General features: G+C 41.0%; 3 protein-coding genes across 6 annotated transcripts in view; 1 reads left to right on the plus strand and 2 right to left on the minus strand.

Annotated features, from left to right (window-relative positions):
- Positions 1-62: 62 nt before the first annotated feature.
- On the minus strand, positions 63-6,133 carry bop1 (BOP1 ribosomal biogenesis factor). The gene is made up of 16 exons (XM_017429615.3): positions 5,976-6,133; positions 4,956-5,138; positions 4,764-4,859; positions 4,186-4,340; positions 3,987-4,104; positions 3,778-3,879; positions 3,476-3,688; positions 3,203-3,364; positions 3,034-3,114; positions 2,875-2,944; positions 1,676-1,808; positions 1,370-1,553; positions 993-1,284; positions 802-886; positions 467-574; positions 63-377 (listed from the first exon to the last, which is right to left on the minus strand). Exons 1-16 carry the CDS (start codon positions 6,081-6,083, stop codon positions 224-226), a joined length of 2,244 nt encoding a protein of 747 aa, XP_017285104.1. The 5' UTR covers positions 6,084-6,133; the 3' UTR covers positions 63-223.
- A 1,175-nt stretch (positions 6,134-7,308) lies between these two features.
- Positions 7,309-16,012, plus strand: hsf1 (heat shock transcription factor 1). 2 transcript variants are annotated; one of them, XM_017429717.3, is made up of 15 exons: positions 7,309-7,767; positions 9,109-9,217; positions 9,381-9,517; positions 9,977-10,101; positions 10,614-10,689; positions 11,141-11,202; positions 11,412-11,481; positions 11,765-11,883; positions 11,969-12,177; positions 12,256-12,412; positions 12,820-12,891; positions 13,817-13,922; positions 14,011-14,064; positions 14,206-14,248; positions 14,341-16,012. In XM_017429717.3, exons 1-15 carry the CDS (start codon positions 7,639-7,641, stop codon positions 14,526-14,528), a joined length of 1,656 nt encoding a protein of 551 aa, XP_017285206.1. In that variant the 5' UTR covers positions 7,309-7,638; the 3' UTR covers positions 14,529-16,012. The 2 variants fall into 2 exon arrangements, with proteins under 2 accessions (XP_017285206.1, XP_017285207.1); XM_017429718.3 differs by lacking the exon at positions 12,820-12,891.
- A 199-nt stretch (positions 16,013-16,211) lies between these two features.
- Positions 16,212-19,333, minus strand: part of si:ch211-80h18.1 (uncharacterized protein LOC555593 homolog) — a 14,277-nt gene continuing 11,155 nt past the window's right edge. For all 3 annotated transcript variants that reach the window (XM_037975679.1, XM_037975678.1, XM_017429594.3), the window contains 5 exons: positions 18,713-18,778; positions 18,583-18,618; positions 18,396-18,431; positions 17,932-17,976; positions 16,212-16,900 (listed from right to left, as the gene is read on the minus strand). In XM_037975679.1, the coding sequence (XP_037831607.1) occupies positions 16,866-16,900; positions 17,932-17,976; positions 18,396-18,431; positions 18,583-18,618; positions 18,713-18,778 (218 nt within the window). In that variant the 3' untranslated portion in view covers positions 16,212-16,865. The remainder of the gene's footprint in view (positions 16,901-17,931; positions 17,977-18,395; positions 18,432-18,582; positions 18,619-18,712; positions 18,779-19,333) is intronic.

The following is a 19,333-nucleotide window of genomic DNA, read 5'->3' on the forward strand; positions in this document are numbered from 1 at the left end:
CACTTTAGTGATAATTGTTTTTTTGTTGTTGTTGTAGTTTCAAAACCGAAAGAGCATAAATGAACAGTAAGAATGTCATATTTTATTGAATACAAACAGTAAAATAAACTACAGGAGATGACATCCTCTCTGTTGTGGGAAATAACAACCCGGAGTTTGACACCTCCACCACAATCAGACAGTTTCAGCTGGTTTACCAGCAGGCGACACAAAGAGCAGCTTGTTAGGTGAATAGTCGGATGGTGGCATCAGCTCCGGAGGAGAAGACCCAAGGCTGCGTGGGGTGAAAGGTCACGTCCAGAACACCGAGGTTGTGAGTGATTGCGTGACCTCTGAGAACTTTTACAGGCACTATCAGCGGGTTCTGCAGCAGGTCGCTGGAGAGGAGAAGAACAGGTTAAGCGTTTTTCCCCCCAAGAAGACCTTTGTATTAATAAGTGTTTAATATACTGAATAGTGGTTTTACTTGTAAACAGTCCCGTGACAGACGATCACTGATCCATCATCCGACGCCGAGGCAAACAGAGGGTAACCTTTGTGATAGGCCACACTCCTCACCGCCTTCTTATGGTGTCTGAAGGCATGAAGTGATCAAAATCATTAATATGAACAAAACATTATCAAAACCAGAGAAATACAATGCAGCATGCTGAATAACTTTGCTGACAAGAAGTAGTTGGACTGCAATAAATGTATGGAAACATAAAACAAGAACACAACGGAGTGAACACTGAGTCAAGATTCACGCTATGAGACAATCTGATCCTTCTGACAAATGTTGGGAGGACTGACGGGACGTACCGTAGCATCTTGTAGGGTTTTGTTGAGAGGTCGAGGTCGAACCAGCTCAGCCTGCAGTCGTAGCTCCCACAGATCACATGATCACCTGCAGACAGGCAGACAGGTGAGACTCAGGCTCTGATTGGTCAAATAGTTTGCACTGATCAACAGCTGGTGCAGAGGAGCTCTGATTTCTTTGTGGAAATACTTACCCCCCGAGTGGATGGCTATGCTGGAGATCCATTTGGAGTTGGCTTGTAGTTTTTTGGTCATTTCCTGTTTGACCAGGTTGTAGATCCTGACAGACCGCTGGGTGGCTACAAAAAAGTAGGGCCTGATAGGGTGGAAGGACACACACTGGACGAGGCCTTTGCTCTTCCTGAAAGGATTCTGGCTCCGCCTCCGGCTGACCTGGTGGACGAACACCTGCAGGTGGCTCGAATGGTCGGGCATCACTGAAGCCAGGTAGTTTCCTTTGGCATGCCACGTCACCTGGTGGACAGGCTGAGGAGACAAAGACTAACCGGTCAGTTCAGTCCAGGCATGAATCAGAAAGTTCCCAATCACCTTCTTGGGTGTATCGTCTCACTTTAGGATGTTGGATTTTGAGACGGATGCCCTGATTTAGCTCCTCCCCCTCAGCTTCAGACCAGACAGCAGTGTCCGACTCTTCTGAAGGCCCCTCCTCCTGAGGAGCAGCAAGAAGTCGCTCTGACGACGAGACCACCTGTCTGTCTGCCAGAGCAGGAGACAAAATCAAGACCTCCGAGTTCCTGAGAACCACAGAAACACACAGGATGTCAGAGAAAGAATTATTAAATCTGACAGACGGTTTGTTCAGAATGCAAGAAGCCATACGGATGATATGAAAACAGGAAAACCAGCAGATAATTACACAGCAACAGCCAGGAGACAGACAGACGAGTTTGGGTTCCAGGCGATGCTCTTCACAGATCCCCCCACCTGGATCGTTTTCATACAGCGAGATGTACACACCTCCCACAACCTGACAGAACCGTCATCACTACCTGTAAGGGAAGAAAATACACAGCGCAAACACACATCACAACACTCCTCTCAGGAACTAAACTCACACCAGCTGCACTCTTCACATCAGACCGAAGGTTTTAACCTTTTATCAACTTACTTACTAGAGGCTTCTCCATACACTGACCCACAGAACTATGTAGTATTTATTACTTCAAGTCAAATGTTTATCACCCACCTCCTTAATGTTTTTGCTTGTGTTGTGTGAGTGCATAAATGTTTGTCTGTCTGTGTTCGCAAAACTTCTCATGAACCACTGGACGGATTTTAAAGAAACTTTCAAAAAGTATTAATTAGATGTGCATCTCCAACTGATTATCATTTGGAATAATTTTAATTAAAGATGGCCACAGATAATTGACATTAGCCATGTCAATGGCTGCATATTTAGTCAATTTTACAGAACTAAAATTTAATGTTAGTAGCTCAAAGTCATTCTTAACACGTTATTTCAGCGGGACATCTCGTAATATTGTATGAAACTGTGCTTAGCATAAGTTTTGACCAAACGCTCTAAAATTTAGGCATGAAATGAGGCAGGTGATATGCGTTCCTTCAAGGAACGCTAGGCCTTTTGAGTGAGTTTTCCAGAGCTCTTTGTAATTATTAATTAGAATTAGATCTTGAAGTGTTTATGAACATCTCCTCTGAGCTGACAAGTGTCTTCTTCCAGTCGTCTCTGATAAATCCTGCTGTTTAATAAACCCAGTTACTCCGATAAACATCTGAGCTGCATCTTAGTTCAGTCAACAAGCTCCAAACTTAATGACTTTATAGAATAACAAAAATGTCATTTAAGGCAGTGTTTTGTTGCATTCTGGTAGCTTTTTTGGAGTGTTTCATTAAATGAACAAATATCTTAAAGCTTGACAAAAAGTGTAGGAGTGAACTGCCATTTTGTATTTAGAGAGCAGAAGTTTTTTTGCATTTCTTTTTTAAGTCTTAATTTGCATCACTGAGAGCAGATGTATTAGTAAAAATATTGTCTTTTTCCATTGGAATTTCTCAAATTGAAAAAAAGTGTGTAAATAAATGTTCAGTTATTACCTGAAGCGAGCCACTGTCCTGATGGAGACACACTGATGGAGCGAACCAGACCACTGTGACCCCGATACACCTGAACACACAGGTAAATATGAGTACAAAACAAACAATTACAGGTCAAAGTAATCTGATTACCAGGAGTGTTTATATGGGTGTTTTTACCAGAGACTGAGTTGTCGGAAACGGCTGCAGATCTTTTGGTTTGGGAAGTTTGGGAATCAGATCTTCAGCATTAACATTCACCTGCAGGCAGAGAGACAGAATAAGTCATGCCACAGTGTTAAAACACAGCGCCATCTGGTGGGTGGAGGACTAACTGAGTGATAGTTACCCTCATCTTTCTCTGTCGGGGACACAGGTAAAGATCGAGACAGCGCTCAAACCTCTCGTGGATAAACCGAGAAAACGCTGGAACCTGACGGAGGCTGTCGAACTTCTTGGGAATGAAGGTCAGCTTCCTGTCTATCGGATCCTGCTGATCCCACAGAGATTGCTGGAAAGGGGAAGACACGACAAAAAACAAGATTAAAAAAGTGACAGTGTGTTGACCTCAGAGATCTGCCCTGATTCATTCGTTAAACAAGTGCAGTGATTGATGACCGACCTCCTCCTCTGTGAACAGGTACTCAGGTGGGGGGTTGTACGACTCCTCGTGACCAGGCAGAGGAATTTTAGGGGCTGGAAGGTGCATTTTGTGCTTGGCTGAAATAGAAGAGTCCTCACTGGCCCACAGGTCGTAATAGCGCCCTTTGCTGTCATCCTCCACCCGCCGAGGTTTAATCCAACCCATTTTGATAGCATGCACCAGTTTGGAGACCTGCAGACAGGTGAGACAGACAGGTGGAGTCATCCAGGTTGAGAGAGGTTAAAAAAAACAAAGCCGCTGCAGCATTTTATGGTTTTTACTTTCTCCTTTTCAGTCAACGACGGGATGAAGCTGCGTTTGTGTGCAGGTCTGTTTGTGACTGGATGAATCATCACATCTTTACTGAAGAACTCCACTGTGGGCTGAGAAAAAAAGAGAAATGATTTTACTGCATTTTTCTGGTTTTACCCTCAACAATTAAAACACACATCTAAATGTTTAAAGAGGACAAGCTCAGGGGTAACTTTACCTCATACTCATTAAAGTTGACGTCTCCAAACTGTCCTCTCTGCAGACGATTCACCAGGTCTACCTGCTCATCTGACAGCACAATGTCGCTTGCCGTCATCTTGTCGTGGACTGTTCTCCTGCAGGCATTACCACGTTAGTGTCATTAATATTCCCCGTCTGAAACTGTGGAGTAAAATGCGTTTAGCTAGCCAGCTCACCAATAATCAGGATTCTCCATTTTGTCCAAGAACTCATCAAGCTCATCCTTGTTCCTGATTGGCTTATAGATCTTCTTCCCATCCAGATCATAGCCAATGTGAGGGAAATCTTTGTACCACTCCATGGGAATGTTGCCCACTGTGTTTCTGATGTCCTGTAGAACAACCAGAACACTGGAGTTTGTTATAAACCAGCAGAGGAGGAGACATTTAGCTGTATTTAAACTGTCCTGCAGACACCTTAATACTTATATTTAGTTATATTTTGCAGAATTCTTGTGAGGTGTGAATACTCAGTCCAGTTCATAGATAACCTGAGGTTCTCATTATGACTACAAAGCAGTGTAGATAAAACATGTATGAGCTAATCTCAAGAACAGAAAACAAATGGACCTTCGTGAGCTGGATTCATTGCATGAGTTGTGAACTGTGTTCTGTGACTTTGACAAAGAATATACAGATGTAAGAAAATGACAGAACATGTATGAAGGATGAATGAAAGTAAACGAAAATAAGTGCCAAATATCAGAAAACCCGACAGAATACATGTCGATCATGAGATAACTGAGGCTTCCCACCTCCTCATCTGAGCTGTCATGTTGATACTCGTCTTCTCTCTTCACTTCCTTTTCTTCACTCTCTTCTTCTTCTTCCTCAATCTTCTTTACCTCTGCCTGCAGACGACAGCACATGAGTGACTCCACAGGCTGAATGTGAGAAACACAACCAGCCAATCAGCCGTTACTCAGACAAGCAAGTTAAAAACTTACCTCCAGACTCTGATCCTCTGCATTATCATCTACATCACCACCATCATCATCTGATCCCTCCTCCTCGTCTTCTTCCGAGTCACTCCCAGAATCCTCCAGTCCGGAGTAGATACTGTCCTCACTGTCTGATAAATCTTCATCGTCCTCATCTTTATTGACAGGTTTCTTGTTGAAATCGATGAGCTGAGCGAAAGAGGGACATGTCACACCAGACTGCACTCAAAAAACTCAATTCAACTATAGCCCCAACCTACTGCATATTTACAATTAAACATTTAAAGAGATTAACTGATGTTATTCTATAAAAGGAGTGTCTGTTAAACAAAAGCATTAGAAATTGGGTGATAGCATTTGTGCAGAATGCATGATAAAACTGCCTTATTAGTAAACAGAATTATTAGAAATTAAAAACAAAACACCTTAAAACTATCAGTCACTGAACTAAGTTGGTTGAGAATTTTGTCAAAATAATAATAACAATGGTAAAACAGTCAAACCAAATGTTTCTCGGTGCAGTTATTAAGATAATTTTCTTTTTAGGTTTAACAAAATTAGTATTATGGTCTCAGCACAACTATGAGCAGTGTTAGTAGCTGTGTTTACAATGAAACAAATTACAAACAATAAAAAATAAACAAGAAGAGATATTATCTGACAAACTCCCGCTATCATTTGTTTCTTTAAACCTGGAAAACTGACTTGATATTAGAAGTCCTGTCTCCATTCAGAACTCAATTCAGAAAGTGACGATTTTAGACTAAACTAGTTCTTCGCAAAACTTTAACAAACCCTGCGGTAGTTAGCTGGTTAAAGTCTAATTAGATGCACAATGGGCTCCTTTTCGTCGGCAATAATTATTGGAAAATGTCAATATTTCATCTTATATGGGGTTAAACTACTCAACAAAATGTTTTGCTTTGCCTTTTTTATGCTAACGGCTAACAGCCAGCTCGTGAGCAGTTGACTCCTGTCTCCCAGTACTGCGCTTCTTCTTCGGCCCCGGCTGTCAGCGCGCCTCACCTGATCTTCCTGTTCGTCCTCTAAACTCCTCTTCTTGTCTGTTTTCTCCTTCTTCTTCATCCCTGGTCTCTTCTCGATGATCTGCACGTTTTCCCTGTTCCCCTCCATTGAACCACGTGGGAAACTTGCGGGGGTCAAAGGTTTTGCGTCAGCGCAGTGATGCGTGGACGAGCTTGCTGCGAGCGCCTCCTGTTGGTGAAATGAAAGGATTACGTAGAGGGAGGGGAGGGGCCAAGTACTGTTATTGCACGTGACTGTAAAACGTGCAGCTCTTTATTGCTCCCTACTGGCAGAAAAAATGAATTACACAAACACTGTCCTCACGTGTGGATCATAGTAAATCTCAATTTGTAGTTTGTAGTTTGTGTTTAATCTTGTAAATGGTCCCTGTCAAAGTTAACCTCTTAAAAAGAACTAATTAAGAACAAAAAAAAACAAAAAAAAAATGAACTGTTTCTAAGTTTTACCCTTCTTTCGTTGCACCTTCCTCATCTACCTACTGTCTGCAGCTGCTATAAAAGCATGAATAAAGACCAGGAGGCCCATTTTAATGATCTAAAGTCCAGATTTGGAGCTGGTGTGTCCACTGTAATAGTGCACAGGTTCTCTGACTGTCCTCTTCTGCAGCTTCCACACCCAGCAGGGTGACTCGTTGCTTGTTGAAACAGGTGCCAGGCCCCTGCTGTCCTCTTGTTGTCCTGCAAAAAAATAAAAAAAAAATCATCCTCCAATCCAGTCCTCTGGACTGAATAATCATACAGGGTATATAATGTTGTTTTTTCCATCATACACATTCACACGCTGATGAATAAGAAGCAAAATATTTTTCTCTTTTTTATTGAAATCACAAGTAAACAAAGGGTTATTATCATGTGAACACATTCATCTGAGTTTTGATCTGAGCGAGTTATGTTGGGTTTCCAGTAATTTTACATTGATTTAGCCAATGAAGAAGTTCTCCATTTCTCATAAAACTGCTGCGCCCCATCCATTTAAAATAATTTTGGCATAACGAAACAAACCCAAAAGATGTTTAAAAACAGTTCTTACGAATGTAACATGAATACATAAACATAAAAAGTTACTACGGTAGAAGTGACTGCAAAGAGGGCAAAGTGCGATTTATTCAAGGACGCTTTCTGTGGAAATATGATAATGAACCCTTCGATTGAAAAAATGAATTGGATTTTCAACATGTTCCAAATAAAGTTCATATTTACTTTAAATGAATGTCTAATTATATTGCGTGTGTGTAACTGTTGGGTTATTTTGTTAAAATTAGAAATAATCCAGATTACGGAGATGTACGACACTTCGCGACAGAAACGATCGCTTTACGTTTCGTCGACGTTGCGTGTGGAGCGACAGCCATTCAGGCGAGCTACGCAGTTGTTTGTTTTATCGGATTTGTTGGAATTTTCCACTACGGAGTTTGCCTAGACTAAAGTTTGAGCAGTGTTCTGGGGACTAGTAGAGACCAACTCAATCCAGAACCAGGACGGAGCCTTCCGAGATGCCACTCGAACCCTAGTCGGTCTGAGTGTCGCGGTTTGTCCGTCTTTACGTGGGTCTTTTAGGAGCGGATGGGGTTAACGGTAAACTGTTAGCATCGACATATTAGCCGCAGGAGTCCAGGGTGTGCGTTTTGTTTATCGTCGGTATAATGGAGTATCTCGGAGGAGGAGGAACCGGAGGAGTGGTGGTGAGCGGCGGAAACGTCCCGGCCTTCCTAACAAAACTGTGGACACTGGTGGAGGACCCAGAGACCGACCCTCTGATCTGCTGGAGCCCGGTACTCGCCTCACCTTAGCCTAGCCTAGCCTAGCCTAGCTTAGCTTAGCTTATCTTAGCCTAGCAAAGCTAGGTGCTAATAACACACCGAGCACTTCAAATAGTTTATTCAAAAGGCAGTACTGTTGAAACTTAATTCTGTCAGTGAAAAAAAACTTTTACATTAGTTCTTGTTGGTGATCTAGTATTATGGTGGATTAACTCAGAAAGGTGTTCTTTTCAGAAGTTAAATTTCGGACGGAGCAAACGGGTTAGCTAATGATCCTTAGATAATGAGATCTGGATTCAGTCATCAGGTCCTCGGAGAGTTCCTTATTTGCTTGGCTGGTGTGAAACAGCTGTTAATGCCTGTTAAACTAAAGCTATACAGAGCTTCGGGTTCAGGTAGTTTGATCTGAGGTTAGTTTCAAACAGTGAAACTTGTTCAACCACATAGATGGTTACATAGTGTTTCAGCCCTCTGTTGTTTAAAGGGTAGAAGTGAGCCAACAGGGCCAGCAGCTGTAAGAATTAAATAGTTCAGAGTGGCACTTTTTAGTTGGTATTCTATAAATACATTCTACATAAATTCTAAATTTATTTAATTTATTTATGTTGTAACTACCTAGAAGTTCATACTGAAACTGATTGCAGGTGATTGTAAGTAAAGGTTTGATAAACGGGAATGTAAATAGCTTTACAACCTGACTGATCTCTCATCAGCTGATTCTTGGCTTTAAGAGATCCATCACAGATATGTACACCATGTGTAGATGACACCATTTCTGAAAGCAAGCAGATATTACCAAAGCACTTCATAACTGTGAATTAGTTTAAGTTAAACTTTTATTCGAATCAGTAACAGGACCGAACATTGTTACATTGGAATGGTTTTGAGCTTTAGGAATAGCTTTAATGTTAAACTTTTAAGATGCCTTTTTCAGGGTTATTGTCATGTGAAGTGACAGAGGTGGTGGGTGTTGGTTAAAGTAGATCCACTTCTGTAATACCTCTGAGTTTGAAATGCAGGTAGTCAAAGAGCTGAGAGGTTATGATCCTGTTGTCGTTGCCAACATCTCACGCTGGGGTTACACCACTAAAAATATTTGCAGCCTGAATAAGTGACTTGAAAACGTAGCTAAAATAAAGAAAAGGAGTTGTGCAATCAACTATGCAACTAGATTGAACAAAAAAAGGGTTCTTTGTGAAATGTCCTGGCATAGAAACAGCAACACAATAATATCAGAAAACCTGATTTCTGGTCAGATTTGAATTAAATCTAATTATCAGTTATTTATAATTGTATTTTTTTAAATAAATGAAGCCTTTGTTCATTCTGCTTTGTTTGTGTTTTGTGTATCAGAGCGGAACCAGCTTCCATGTTTTTGATCAGGGTCGGTTCGCTAAAGAGGTTCTACCAAAGTTCTTTAAGCACAACAACATGGCGAGCTTCATCCGACAGCTCAATATGTGTAAGTATGAGTAGTTCTCATTGCTAAAGATATCAGATCAGAATTAATCATAACTCTGTAATAAGTTTTAGATGTTCAAAACAAATGATGATGGTTTATTGAAAGGCAGAAAGGCAGGTTTATTGATGGTGCTGACATTCTTTCTGTACTTGTTGGTGTTCAGATGGTTTCCGTAAGGTGGTGCACATTGAGCAGGGCGGTTTGGTGAAACCAGAGAAAGATGACACAGAGTTCCAGCACCCGTTCTTCGTTAGGGGACAAGAACAGCTGCTGGAGAACATCAAACGAAAAGTCACTAATGTACGTACATGAAATCACACCTGACAGCACCACAGTAGAGGTCAATATAATTCACCTGGAACCTAGTACTTTTCTTTAATAAATTTTATTTAAAAATAAACAATAAAACATCTCTCAGAGCATCAGTTTTACATATCGGGATGTAATAAAAAAAAAGAAAAATCTTTTCTCATCATTTTATAAATACAACCTGAGATGAATGGTAACATTTCACATATTTTATTTAACAAAACCTAAACAAAATGCAAACCGCACCATTAGTGTACCCATGGTAATGAAGAAGGCAAGTTGCTGCCATGTACTAATAATCAAATTAACACAATTAACTGACCATCCGCCGGTGTAGGCACTGGTAATATTAAAGAAGAAGAAACCATGTTTATGCCCTGGTTATCTTTTTATCTGTCAGTATGTCCTTGTCTCCATGGTAACGGTCTATGTCTCGCATGACTGGTGCAGGTGTCTTCAGTCCGTCAGGAGGAAGTGAAGATCTCTGCAGACGAAGTTAATAAAATCCTAAACGACGTCCAGGTGATGAAGGGAAAACAGGAAACCATCGACTCCAGGATCATCACCATGAAACAGTAAGAACTGGGAGGAAGACCCCCGAAGGGTTCTCTGTGTGCACACAACAAAGATATTTTATTCTATCGCACAAACTACAGAATTCATGCTAAATTTGTTTTTCTTCTCATAAATTATAAAGTGAAGAGCTTGTTTATTATTCCCTACAAGCTCACGACAAGTATGTATCTATCACTTATTCATAAATCACCTTTTTAATTGAATTGGTGTTAATATCAGACGCAGTTTATTTAGATTTTCATATAAATCTGTTTTGTGAGTATGTATATTTTTGAATATAAATATCTGTCCATAGATCTCCTTATTTAATTGAGTTCAATTCAAGTTTATTTGGTAGGGATGATGCATGAAAACAATGTTAGATACCAAATAATGTAATGTTTTGACGTGGTTAGTTTGCCGATCTTGTCCCTGATTCATCTCTTTTTAAGCTTACTGTCTGAAATAAATACTAATGCATATTAATACTAATGATAAAACTAAATTTTGGCCTTGTTTCTGTCTGTTTCAGTGAGAATGAGGCTTTATGGAGGGAGGTGGCCAGTCTGAGACAGAAACATGTGCAGCAGCAGAAAGTCGTCAACAAGGTACAAAAATATCCGCACTGATCAGTGGCACACACCTGGAGCCTGGAGGCGCCAACCCGAAGATGACAACGTGTCATACAGCAACCTGATAGAAAAGAAATCTGGTGTTGTTTACAGTTGCTGCAATAACTAAAGAAAAATATATTTAGCTACGCCTAAATATTTATGTGCATAAAAGATCGGCACATGAGAAACTGCTTCTGGTCTCGGAGTCAGAGAAACAAATGTGTGAATATTTATAGCTGTTGAATGTAAAGCTCCAGTCTATAAAAAGCCGCCTCATAAAATGTCTCAGACGGCTTTAAAAATATTGGCCTGAGCTGATTGTGTTGTCAGCGAGGGGATCTGCTGTCTAGCTGTAATAATCTTGTAGCACGCAGTCAGCACAATGCCAGCTCGTTACCATCGCTGTTAACTGAACTAATTATAGACGCTCTCTCTCCTTTTGCAGTTGATCCAGTTCCTGGTGTCTCTTGTCCAGACCAACAGACTTATTGGAGTCAAGCGGAAAATGCAAGTTTCCTTCTAATGCTACAACATTTTACTCACTTTAATTATTTTTAAAGTCCGATAAACCTTTACCACCAGTTTAGATTTAAGTCAGATGTGCTGGGTTTGATAAACAGACATGAAAAGTTCATGAAACACTAGTTTAACAGTATGATTATATGTACTTCATACCATTGTCTGGTTTATTCATAACTGTATTTTTTTGCCTGTAGTCCTCTGATGCTCAATGATTCCAGCTCCACCCACTCCATGCCCAAGTACAGCCGGACCTTCTCATTAGAGGTAACATAAATCCTCCTTTTTTCTAAATCAGATTTTAATGCAGATTCAAATGAGTTCAGGTTAGTCGGGATGATTGCATCCCTTTCTAGGTAAAAAACATAGAAAAGAAAGTAGAAATTGTTATTTAAATAACAGACTATCATGGCTCTGAGTTGTGATTTATTGGTGAGCTGATGGGCAGCAGGTGTCTCAGTTCGACCTGTAGATTTGTATATCAACAGGTCATTTTGTGTTGGTCGTTGTCATCATCGATTGGTGGTTAACCTCCATGTTGTCTCCTCAGACCCCAGCGAGTCTCCTCTCAGCGGACTCTCCTATCAATTCTGGGCCGATCATTTCTGACATCACAGAGATCGCCGCTTCCACCCCAGACGACGCAGTCACCGACTGGACTGACTTGGGGTGAGGACCGATCAGACCGTTCACCTTTTAACTGTTAGACGGTTGCTCAGACAGACGTGTCTAAGACTCCCTGATGTGCCTGCAGAGAGAGTCAGTTAGCTTATATCAAAGAGGAGCCATCCAGCCCTGAGGTGGAGGTGTCTCATGTTCTCGAGGAGGAACAGGACCCGCTCGTTACAAATGTCGAAACCCCTCTGTCCCCCACTGCCTTCATCAACTCCATCCTTCAGGACGACACACAGCCTACGCCGGTCACCTCCTCCATCACCACAACCACCACCACCACCCAAGCAGGTAGATCTTATTTAAAACTAATGATTGTCACAAACAACTATTGTATCTCAGTTTAACCCTAGCCTGTCTTTTCTGTAGGCGGTCCCATTGTTGTCTTGAGCCCCACCTCCACTGGGCCTCCTCCATCACCTCCAACCATCCAGGCACCGCCCCCTGTTACCAACCCGAACTCTGCCTCCCAGCCCAGCCCTGTCTCACCTCGAAAAAAATGTCAAACCATCGCGTGTCTTGACAGGTAAGTGTGCAGTCAGGGTGGCAGCAGGATGTGCTGGTGGCCTCCTGCTTCTGCTGCTGCTGTTCACCAACCTAATGATTGCTCCTGGCCTGTTGTTAACAAATGCCCACCATCAGTTCTCATTAACTGTCTGAACACTAACATTTGCCAACAATATCTGTCCTCTGAAAAACTGCAACAACTAAATTTGCCAGCCACTGCCCCCCAAAACACTGACAAATGAGTTCTTGTTGCACGGCACTTACTCCTCTTACAGAAGCTGTCTTCAAGTGATTTTTTTATTTTTTGAATGTCCAACAAAGTACTATTTAGTTAAACATTCCTGAGTGTCAGTGTTTGTATATTTATTATCAAAGAATAGTTCTGTTAAAGATCACATGTTTTATGAAATCCTTGTGCTTCCCTAGGTTCCACCTCCCTTCCTCTGCAGGTGGACTCCCACCTGACGCTTGGCGCATCGTATCCAAACAGCCTGACAAGTGAATCTTTAAATAATTATCTTAGACTGTATATAAAAGGTAGACTTAGCCTCTTGGTCTGGAAAATGAAATCACATCTTTAAGCGTTTGTCGGCAGCGGCAGGAGACTCCTCTGGGCATAAAAACATTTATAAATCAGATCATTTAAGTGGGCAAACTGCTACCTAATGGGTGTATAGTCATTGATGTTTATGTGATGGGTACATTATCAAGATAAGGTGACACAGAAGAAGAAGAACAGCTTTTCAGTGCAAGTATATTTGGAGCAAGAATACAAATTTGCAACACTCGTCCCAAGTGTCAACACCGATCATCTGTTTCGTTTATCGCAAAAGAAAATTGACTTTCAGCCTGATGCGTCAAAACGTTCGTCCTCAGTCGTGTGATTTACATCATGGTGGCTACAGTCTGCTTTTATGTAAAGTCTTATGATGATTATAAACCTTCAGGATACGTGTCTGTTTATACCTTTAGTGTTATTCCACATTTTTTTGTTCTCGTCAAGTGAAAGAAAGACCAGACCAGTAGTGTGTAATTTACTGTCCCAAACCTTGTCAAAACGTGGATTCATCAGCCGCTGAGGATAACGCCACTCCTTCATTTTCTAATTTCTAATTTTAGTCAATTTGTACCTTTTTAATGAACATGAACATCTGTAGTTCAAAAACTGCTTTCTCAGTTCAGATTTCATGTCCCACTGCTCCGCCACTCTACCTGCTTTTAAGTCTACTTTGTGGTTTATTAAAGTTTTACCTTCAGTGGAAATTTGGAAATACTGAGAGCGCAAATGTCCTGAAAGAAAACCTGACTGTTCAGAGACACACTGTTGGTTTGGGTTCATGTTGACATGATTAAAAAATGTAGAATGACACGAGACCTTTTATGTCCGCTGACATCCGTTCTGTCCTTTCTGTCTTTGTTTCAGGTCCGAACTGTTCGACCACGTCGACAGTATTGATAACGGCTTGGAAAACCTACAGAACATTTTGAACGCGCAGTCCTTCAGCTTTGACCCATCTCCTCTCATGGAGGTGAGTCAAACCGTGATTTATGTAATATTATGTATAATGAATTATTAGTACGACTGTGTCTTTATGTAAACTCTTCCTGTCTGTTTAGTTTTTCAGCTCATCTGGTCCCTCTCCAGACTTTGACATCGACAGCTTAGATACCGTGAGTTTAAAATCCAATCAGATCATAAATATCTCCATAATTATCATAATAAAAGCAGTTATTTGGCATTTTAAAGGTGGACCTCGTAGAAATTAATGAGATCAGTTTAATTTTACTAATTAATAAATTTGTTTTTGTCAGCTGCTGGCTGATGAAGTCCCTAAGGAGAGTGAAGGCAACACAGGTTAAAAAATCTCATTCAGCTTCAGTCAGATGACCATAAACCTCCGCTTTACTGTTGCTATGGTAACGCCCCGCCTCCTCTGATTCGTACAGGGAAACAGCTGGTGCATTACACGGCCACACCTGTCCAGATAACAGAACCGATCAACCTGGAGGAGGGCGGGGCCGACCTGCCGTCCCTGTTGGAGCTGGAGGCGGAGCCTCTGTTCAACTCCGACGCGCCCACTGACAACCCAGCCGACGTCCTGCTGAGCCACACCCAGCTCGACTCCAGCCTCTGATAACGTCAGGAATGTAATGACTTCTCGGTAACCATAGCAACAGGACACTGAGCACCGACCGCAGGAGCAATAGATGATAACATCGATCGCTTGTAGATCAATCGTTAGGTCAAAGGTCTTGTTTTTATCATGCAGATGTTTTCGATCAATATTAATCCATTTCTATACTTTAGTATTTTTATTTTAGATTTTACTTCTTGTTTGCTTCATAAGTCGTTTTTGTTTGTTGCCTGTTATAAAAAAACAAGAAAAAAACAACAACAAAGGCTCTAAAAGAACCAGGGTCACATGTTTACCTGCTGGTCTGTTCTGCAGCAGATCTGAGGACAGTAAGGACATCAGAACAATAAAACCAGGATCATGTGACCCCGGTCCAGTCTTTCCTGCATGTTGAAGTCAGATTTGATGGTTGTATTTGTTTTCATGTGTACAATTTAAAGAAGAGAATCTGAATATTTTTGGACAGAAAAACAACTTTTATTACAAAGCATTTATCCTCCTGTTATACCTCTGTTACCATAGAAACAGCAGTTAGGAACGCGTCAATTTGCGCTGTCGTTGGGGCTTTTTCTACGAACAGCGGTTTGTTCTGTCTTCGGCCATGTTCAGATGTTTTCTGATGCTCCACCCAGACTCCTGACAATCTCCTCCACGCGGCTCCGGCGGTGCAGCAGACCCGAGAGAAACCAGAAACCGCTGGGAGAGCCCCGAATGCTTCCAAAACACAGATTATTGAAAGTCGAGCGCCAAGCTCATACGTCTCCTGAGTGACGGGTGAAAACAGCAGCTGGCGTTTGTGCTACATAGAGTTTTAATTTGTTGATTTGTCAGCATTTGCTCTGATCAGTTCTGTGCTGGAGAAATGTAACCGAGCTACTTTGTTGTTCACATAAAACACGAGTTCAATTGAAGCTGTTGTCGGGTCATTTCTGGGTAATGGATGACTTCAGGACATCAGGAGCTTTGTTTCAGTTTTATGAGACGTTTCAGACAAGAATAAAAACTTTACTCGCAACAAAAGTGATTTTATTCCTGGGAAAGTCACAGCTCGTGTGTTTTGTTTGCAGAAACGTTCGGCTTCGAATAAAATATTGATTTAAATGTAAAAAGGATAGAAAGGATGTTCAGCTGTAATCAGGTGATGCGACTAAAAGGCTCCTAAACGATTTTACGCATTGAAAACTGCCTTTGCTTTACCGGGTGTAACAGTATTTGCGGTGATGTGTTTTTGCTTTTTAATTGGATCTCCTCTATACTTTTATCTATAGCGATGTCTGTAACCTATCTTTGATTTATAAGTTTTAACAAAATGTTATTCTGTGACGGTGAGGGGACTCCTGATGTCCTGAAGTCGTTTCTTTTGGCAGATGATCCCCGGGTTTGTCAGCTGCTGTACAAAGCATTCTGCAATGTAAAAACCTCTGATTTATATATTGAGTTTTGTTCAATAATACATTTAAATCCAATAAATTATTCAAGCATAAGCTATCTATTTAATTTACCTGAGCTCACTTGACAGCTTTCTACATGCCGGAGAGAGGGGGCTCATCAGAAACCAACACTGTTTTGGTTGGAAGGTTTAAAGCATTTTGATTGCTAAACTTTGGTTCAATAAAATATTTAAAAGAAAACCTCTGCGTGGGAGTAATCATTTCAGATCTACGTTCCCAAAAAAGGCGACAGTTTGATGTTCAAAATAGACAAACTTTTATTGTCGAAGTTTCACAATTTACAATGAAAATGATGTCGCATCTTGTATGATGTCATTAAAACAGAATCACCAGATGGTCGAGATTTCACCTGAAACTTTCATTTACTTCCCCCTCTCAGTGGGTCCGCACCATTCACGCACCGGCGCGGGCTCGTGGTGTGTGACGAAGGCGGGGTCTGCAGGGTATTTAGCGTTGGGTGGGGGTAACTACAGGACTTAAATAAACATCAGGTTTGTTTCCAGGCCATGCAAAACTGTAGAGTTAAATGAACAAAAACTGCAGAAAATGCTGCATTAACCTGCTGGTGATTGTTGGTATTTATTTCTCTTTTACACATTTTAAAATATCGTGAACTAAAAAAAAAAAACAGTTGATTTTACTGTTGTCGCCGGCGGCAGTGATGAGAAAAGGAGCGGACCCAGTGATTTCTCTAAAATAAAATAAACGTCTATTAACATTTTTAAATATTACAATAAAAAAAAAAAAGAAAACACCCATGAGCGTTTCTTATTCGGTGGGAGGGGCCTATAGCTAGTGGGAGGAGTCAACATTCCTGGGCCACGCTGATTGGTCGGTACACTGGAATCGAAATTTCAAAAATCGCACTCGTGGTTTGTTGTGGAAGTCAGCAGGTATCCTCCAGTTCCACATTCTCTGCAACTGAGACACAAAACAGAGTTTATTCAGGTCTTTTCAACGCTAACTCGTATATTAAAACTCACAGCTTCAGGTTTGCTCGTTGTTGGAAACATTTACTGCAATTTCTTGTGTCATTTAAAGGGACAATCTGGTCATTTTTGAAATGATGTTCTGTCAAATAGTTATCAGTAGTTTCACCTTATGAGGCGTATCCGTCATCCAGCACTGAGTATGGACAAAGAGGCAAAGTTGCTAACCAAACAAGGGCCTGTTTTTAAAATATTATCTTCTTTTTAAGCTTAAAAAGCAACTCTTTCTCAAAAATGATTTGCTGGTGTGAAAGAAAGCTACCTCAGCTGCTGGAGTTCAACAGCTGAGGTAACATTTGGACCAACTAGACGACGCCGACCAGGCGATTGGTTTCAGTGAGACCATCCTCAGCACAAAGTAACACAAACTAAACAAACGTGTCACGCCAAAGTGTAGAGGTTTAATATTAGCTATGTAGGGTTCCACTCTGGTATGTTATTTTTGAGAAAGAAATGTTTTATAGGGTTGAGAAATGAATAGAAAAGTCTATGACTGATTAAAAGGGACTAATTATTGGTAACTAATTGACAGAACATCACTCCAAAAATGATCTAACTGTTCCTTTAAGGCTGAGGTGTGATCCAGATCTGTAAAATATGAAGTTTAAATTCGTTTCTGTGCTTTTTGGTTTTACTGGCTAAACAAAATACTTGACCAGTTCTGTGTTGTTGTTTTATTTCTTGTTACCAAACTTCTTCTGTTCTATTTTCTTAAATAAAGTTCTTGGGAAATATTTAGGACGAAGTTACCAAGTTTACTGACGAGTTCCTGAAAAGAACTAAGAAAATGACCTGCTGGGGACATTTGGTTGATCCTCAGGAGACAAAGAGTTAGGACACGATAACACAGTTCGATTGTCTTTAAAACGGTTAACCAGTGGAGAACAACCAGAACATGAATAAAAAACAAGAAAAGAGGGAAATATTGAGAAGAAAACCAGGTGAGCGGGAGGTGTTACTGACCTTCAGGACCCTGACCAGATGGGTTGTACTGTTCAGTGACTGAACCTGCAGAGGACACGCAGAACCAAGAAAAGAGAAAGAACACGCCTTCAGCACCTGATCTCAGGTCAGACACACAAACCTCAGCCCTCAACTAAGATAACTTTTAATTTAATCTTATTTGCAACAGATTTCAGGCTTTTAAAGCTGGTTTTAAAATGATGAATAGTTTATTCTTAGTTCTACAGTGGTTCTTGACTGTTAAATACAAATACATATATCTGATAATTATTTTAAAGATTTAGTTTAAACAGTTTTGAACTAAAAAGCTGTAAGTATTTAGATTTAGTTTGTTAGTTTACAGACCAAAAAACCCCAAACCAACCCTATAAATCTCAGTTTTAAAGGTTTTAGCTTTAATTAAACTGATTAATTTACAGATTTAGAGGAAACCTTGTTGTGATGTGTACAAATATAAAACTTACCAGCCATCTGCGTGTGATCTGTTACTGCTGGATGACCTGTGAACGAACACACACATTAAATAACACACACACACTTTCTAGCATGTGTATCAACACACCCAAAGAAACAAATGTTTTGCTACAGAGAAAAAAAGGACACGCAAACGCAACAGAAAGTCCTTTTCCTCTGAAATGAAACAGAACTTACTGGAATCAAACGGAGTTCCTGTTGGACCTGCTGGAGCTAAAAACACAAACAGTTTAAAAACCTATCTGACCTTTGACCTTTCATCTGCCTCCTGATTCTGCTGACGGCCGTGTTGGAGGGCAGGTCTTACCTATAACTGTTCCTGTGGAGTCTGCTGTCATGGGAACCTGGTCTGTTTTGGAGTAAACACCTGAAACTAAACAAACAAACAAACAAACAAACAAAGTAACGAACAAGAGACAGACAGAGATGTTCATTGATCAAACGTGTCAGATAGACAGGTGTGTGTCAGTCAGACAGGTGTGTGTCAGTCAGACAGGTGTGTGTCAATCAGACAGATGTGTGTCAATCAGACGGGTGTGTGTTAGTCAGACAGGTGTGTGTTATTAAGACAGGTGTGTGTCAGATAGACAGGTGTGTGTGTTAGTCAGACAGGTGTGTGTCAGACAGACAGGTGTGTGTCAGTCAGACAGGTGTGTGTCAGTCAGACAGGTGTGTGTTAGGCAGACAGGTGTGTGTCAATCAGACAGATGTGTGTCAATCAGACAGGTGTGTGTTAGTCAGACAGGTGTGTGTGTCAGACAGACAGGTGTGTGTTTGTCAGACAGGTGTGTGTGTCAGACAGACAGGTGTGTGTCAGACAGACAGGTGTGTGTTTGTCAGACAGGTGTGTGTCAGTCAGACAGGTGTGTGTCAGTCAGACAGGTGTGTGTCAGTCAGACAGGTGTGTGTCACTCAGACAGATGTGTGT

Source organism: Kryptolebias marmoratus, linkage group LG5 (genome assembly GCF_001649575.2).
Source record: "Kryptolebias marmoratus isolate JLee-2015 linkage group LG5, ASM164957v2, whole genome shotgun sequence".
Lineage (NCBI taxonomy): Eukaryota > Metazoa > Chordata > Actinopteri > Cyprinodontiformes > Rivulidae > Kryptolebias > Kryptolebias marmoratus.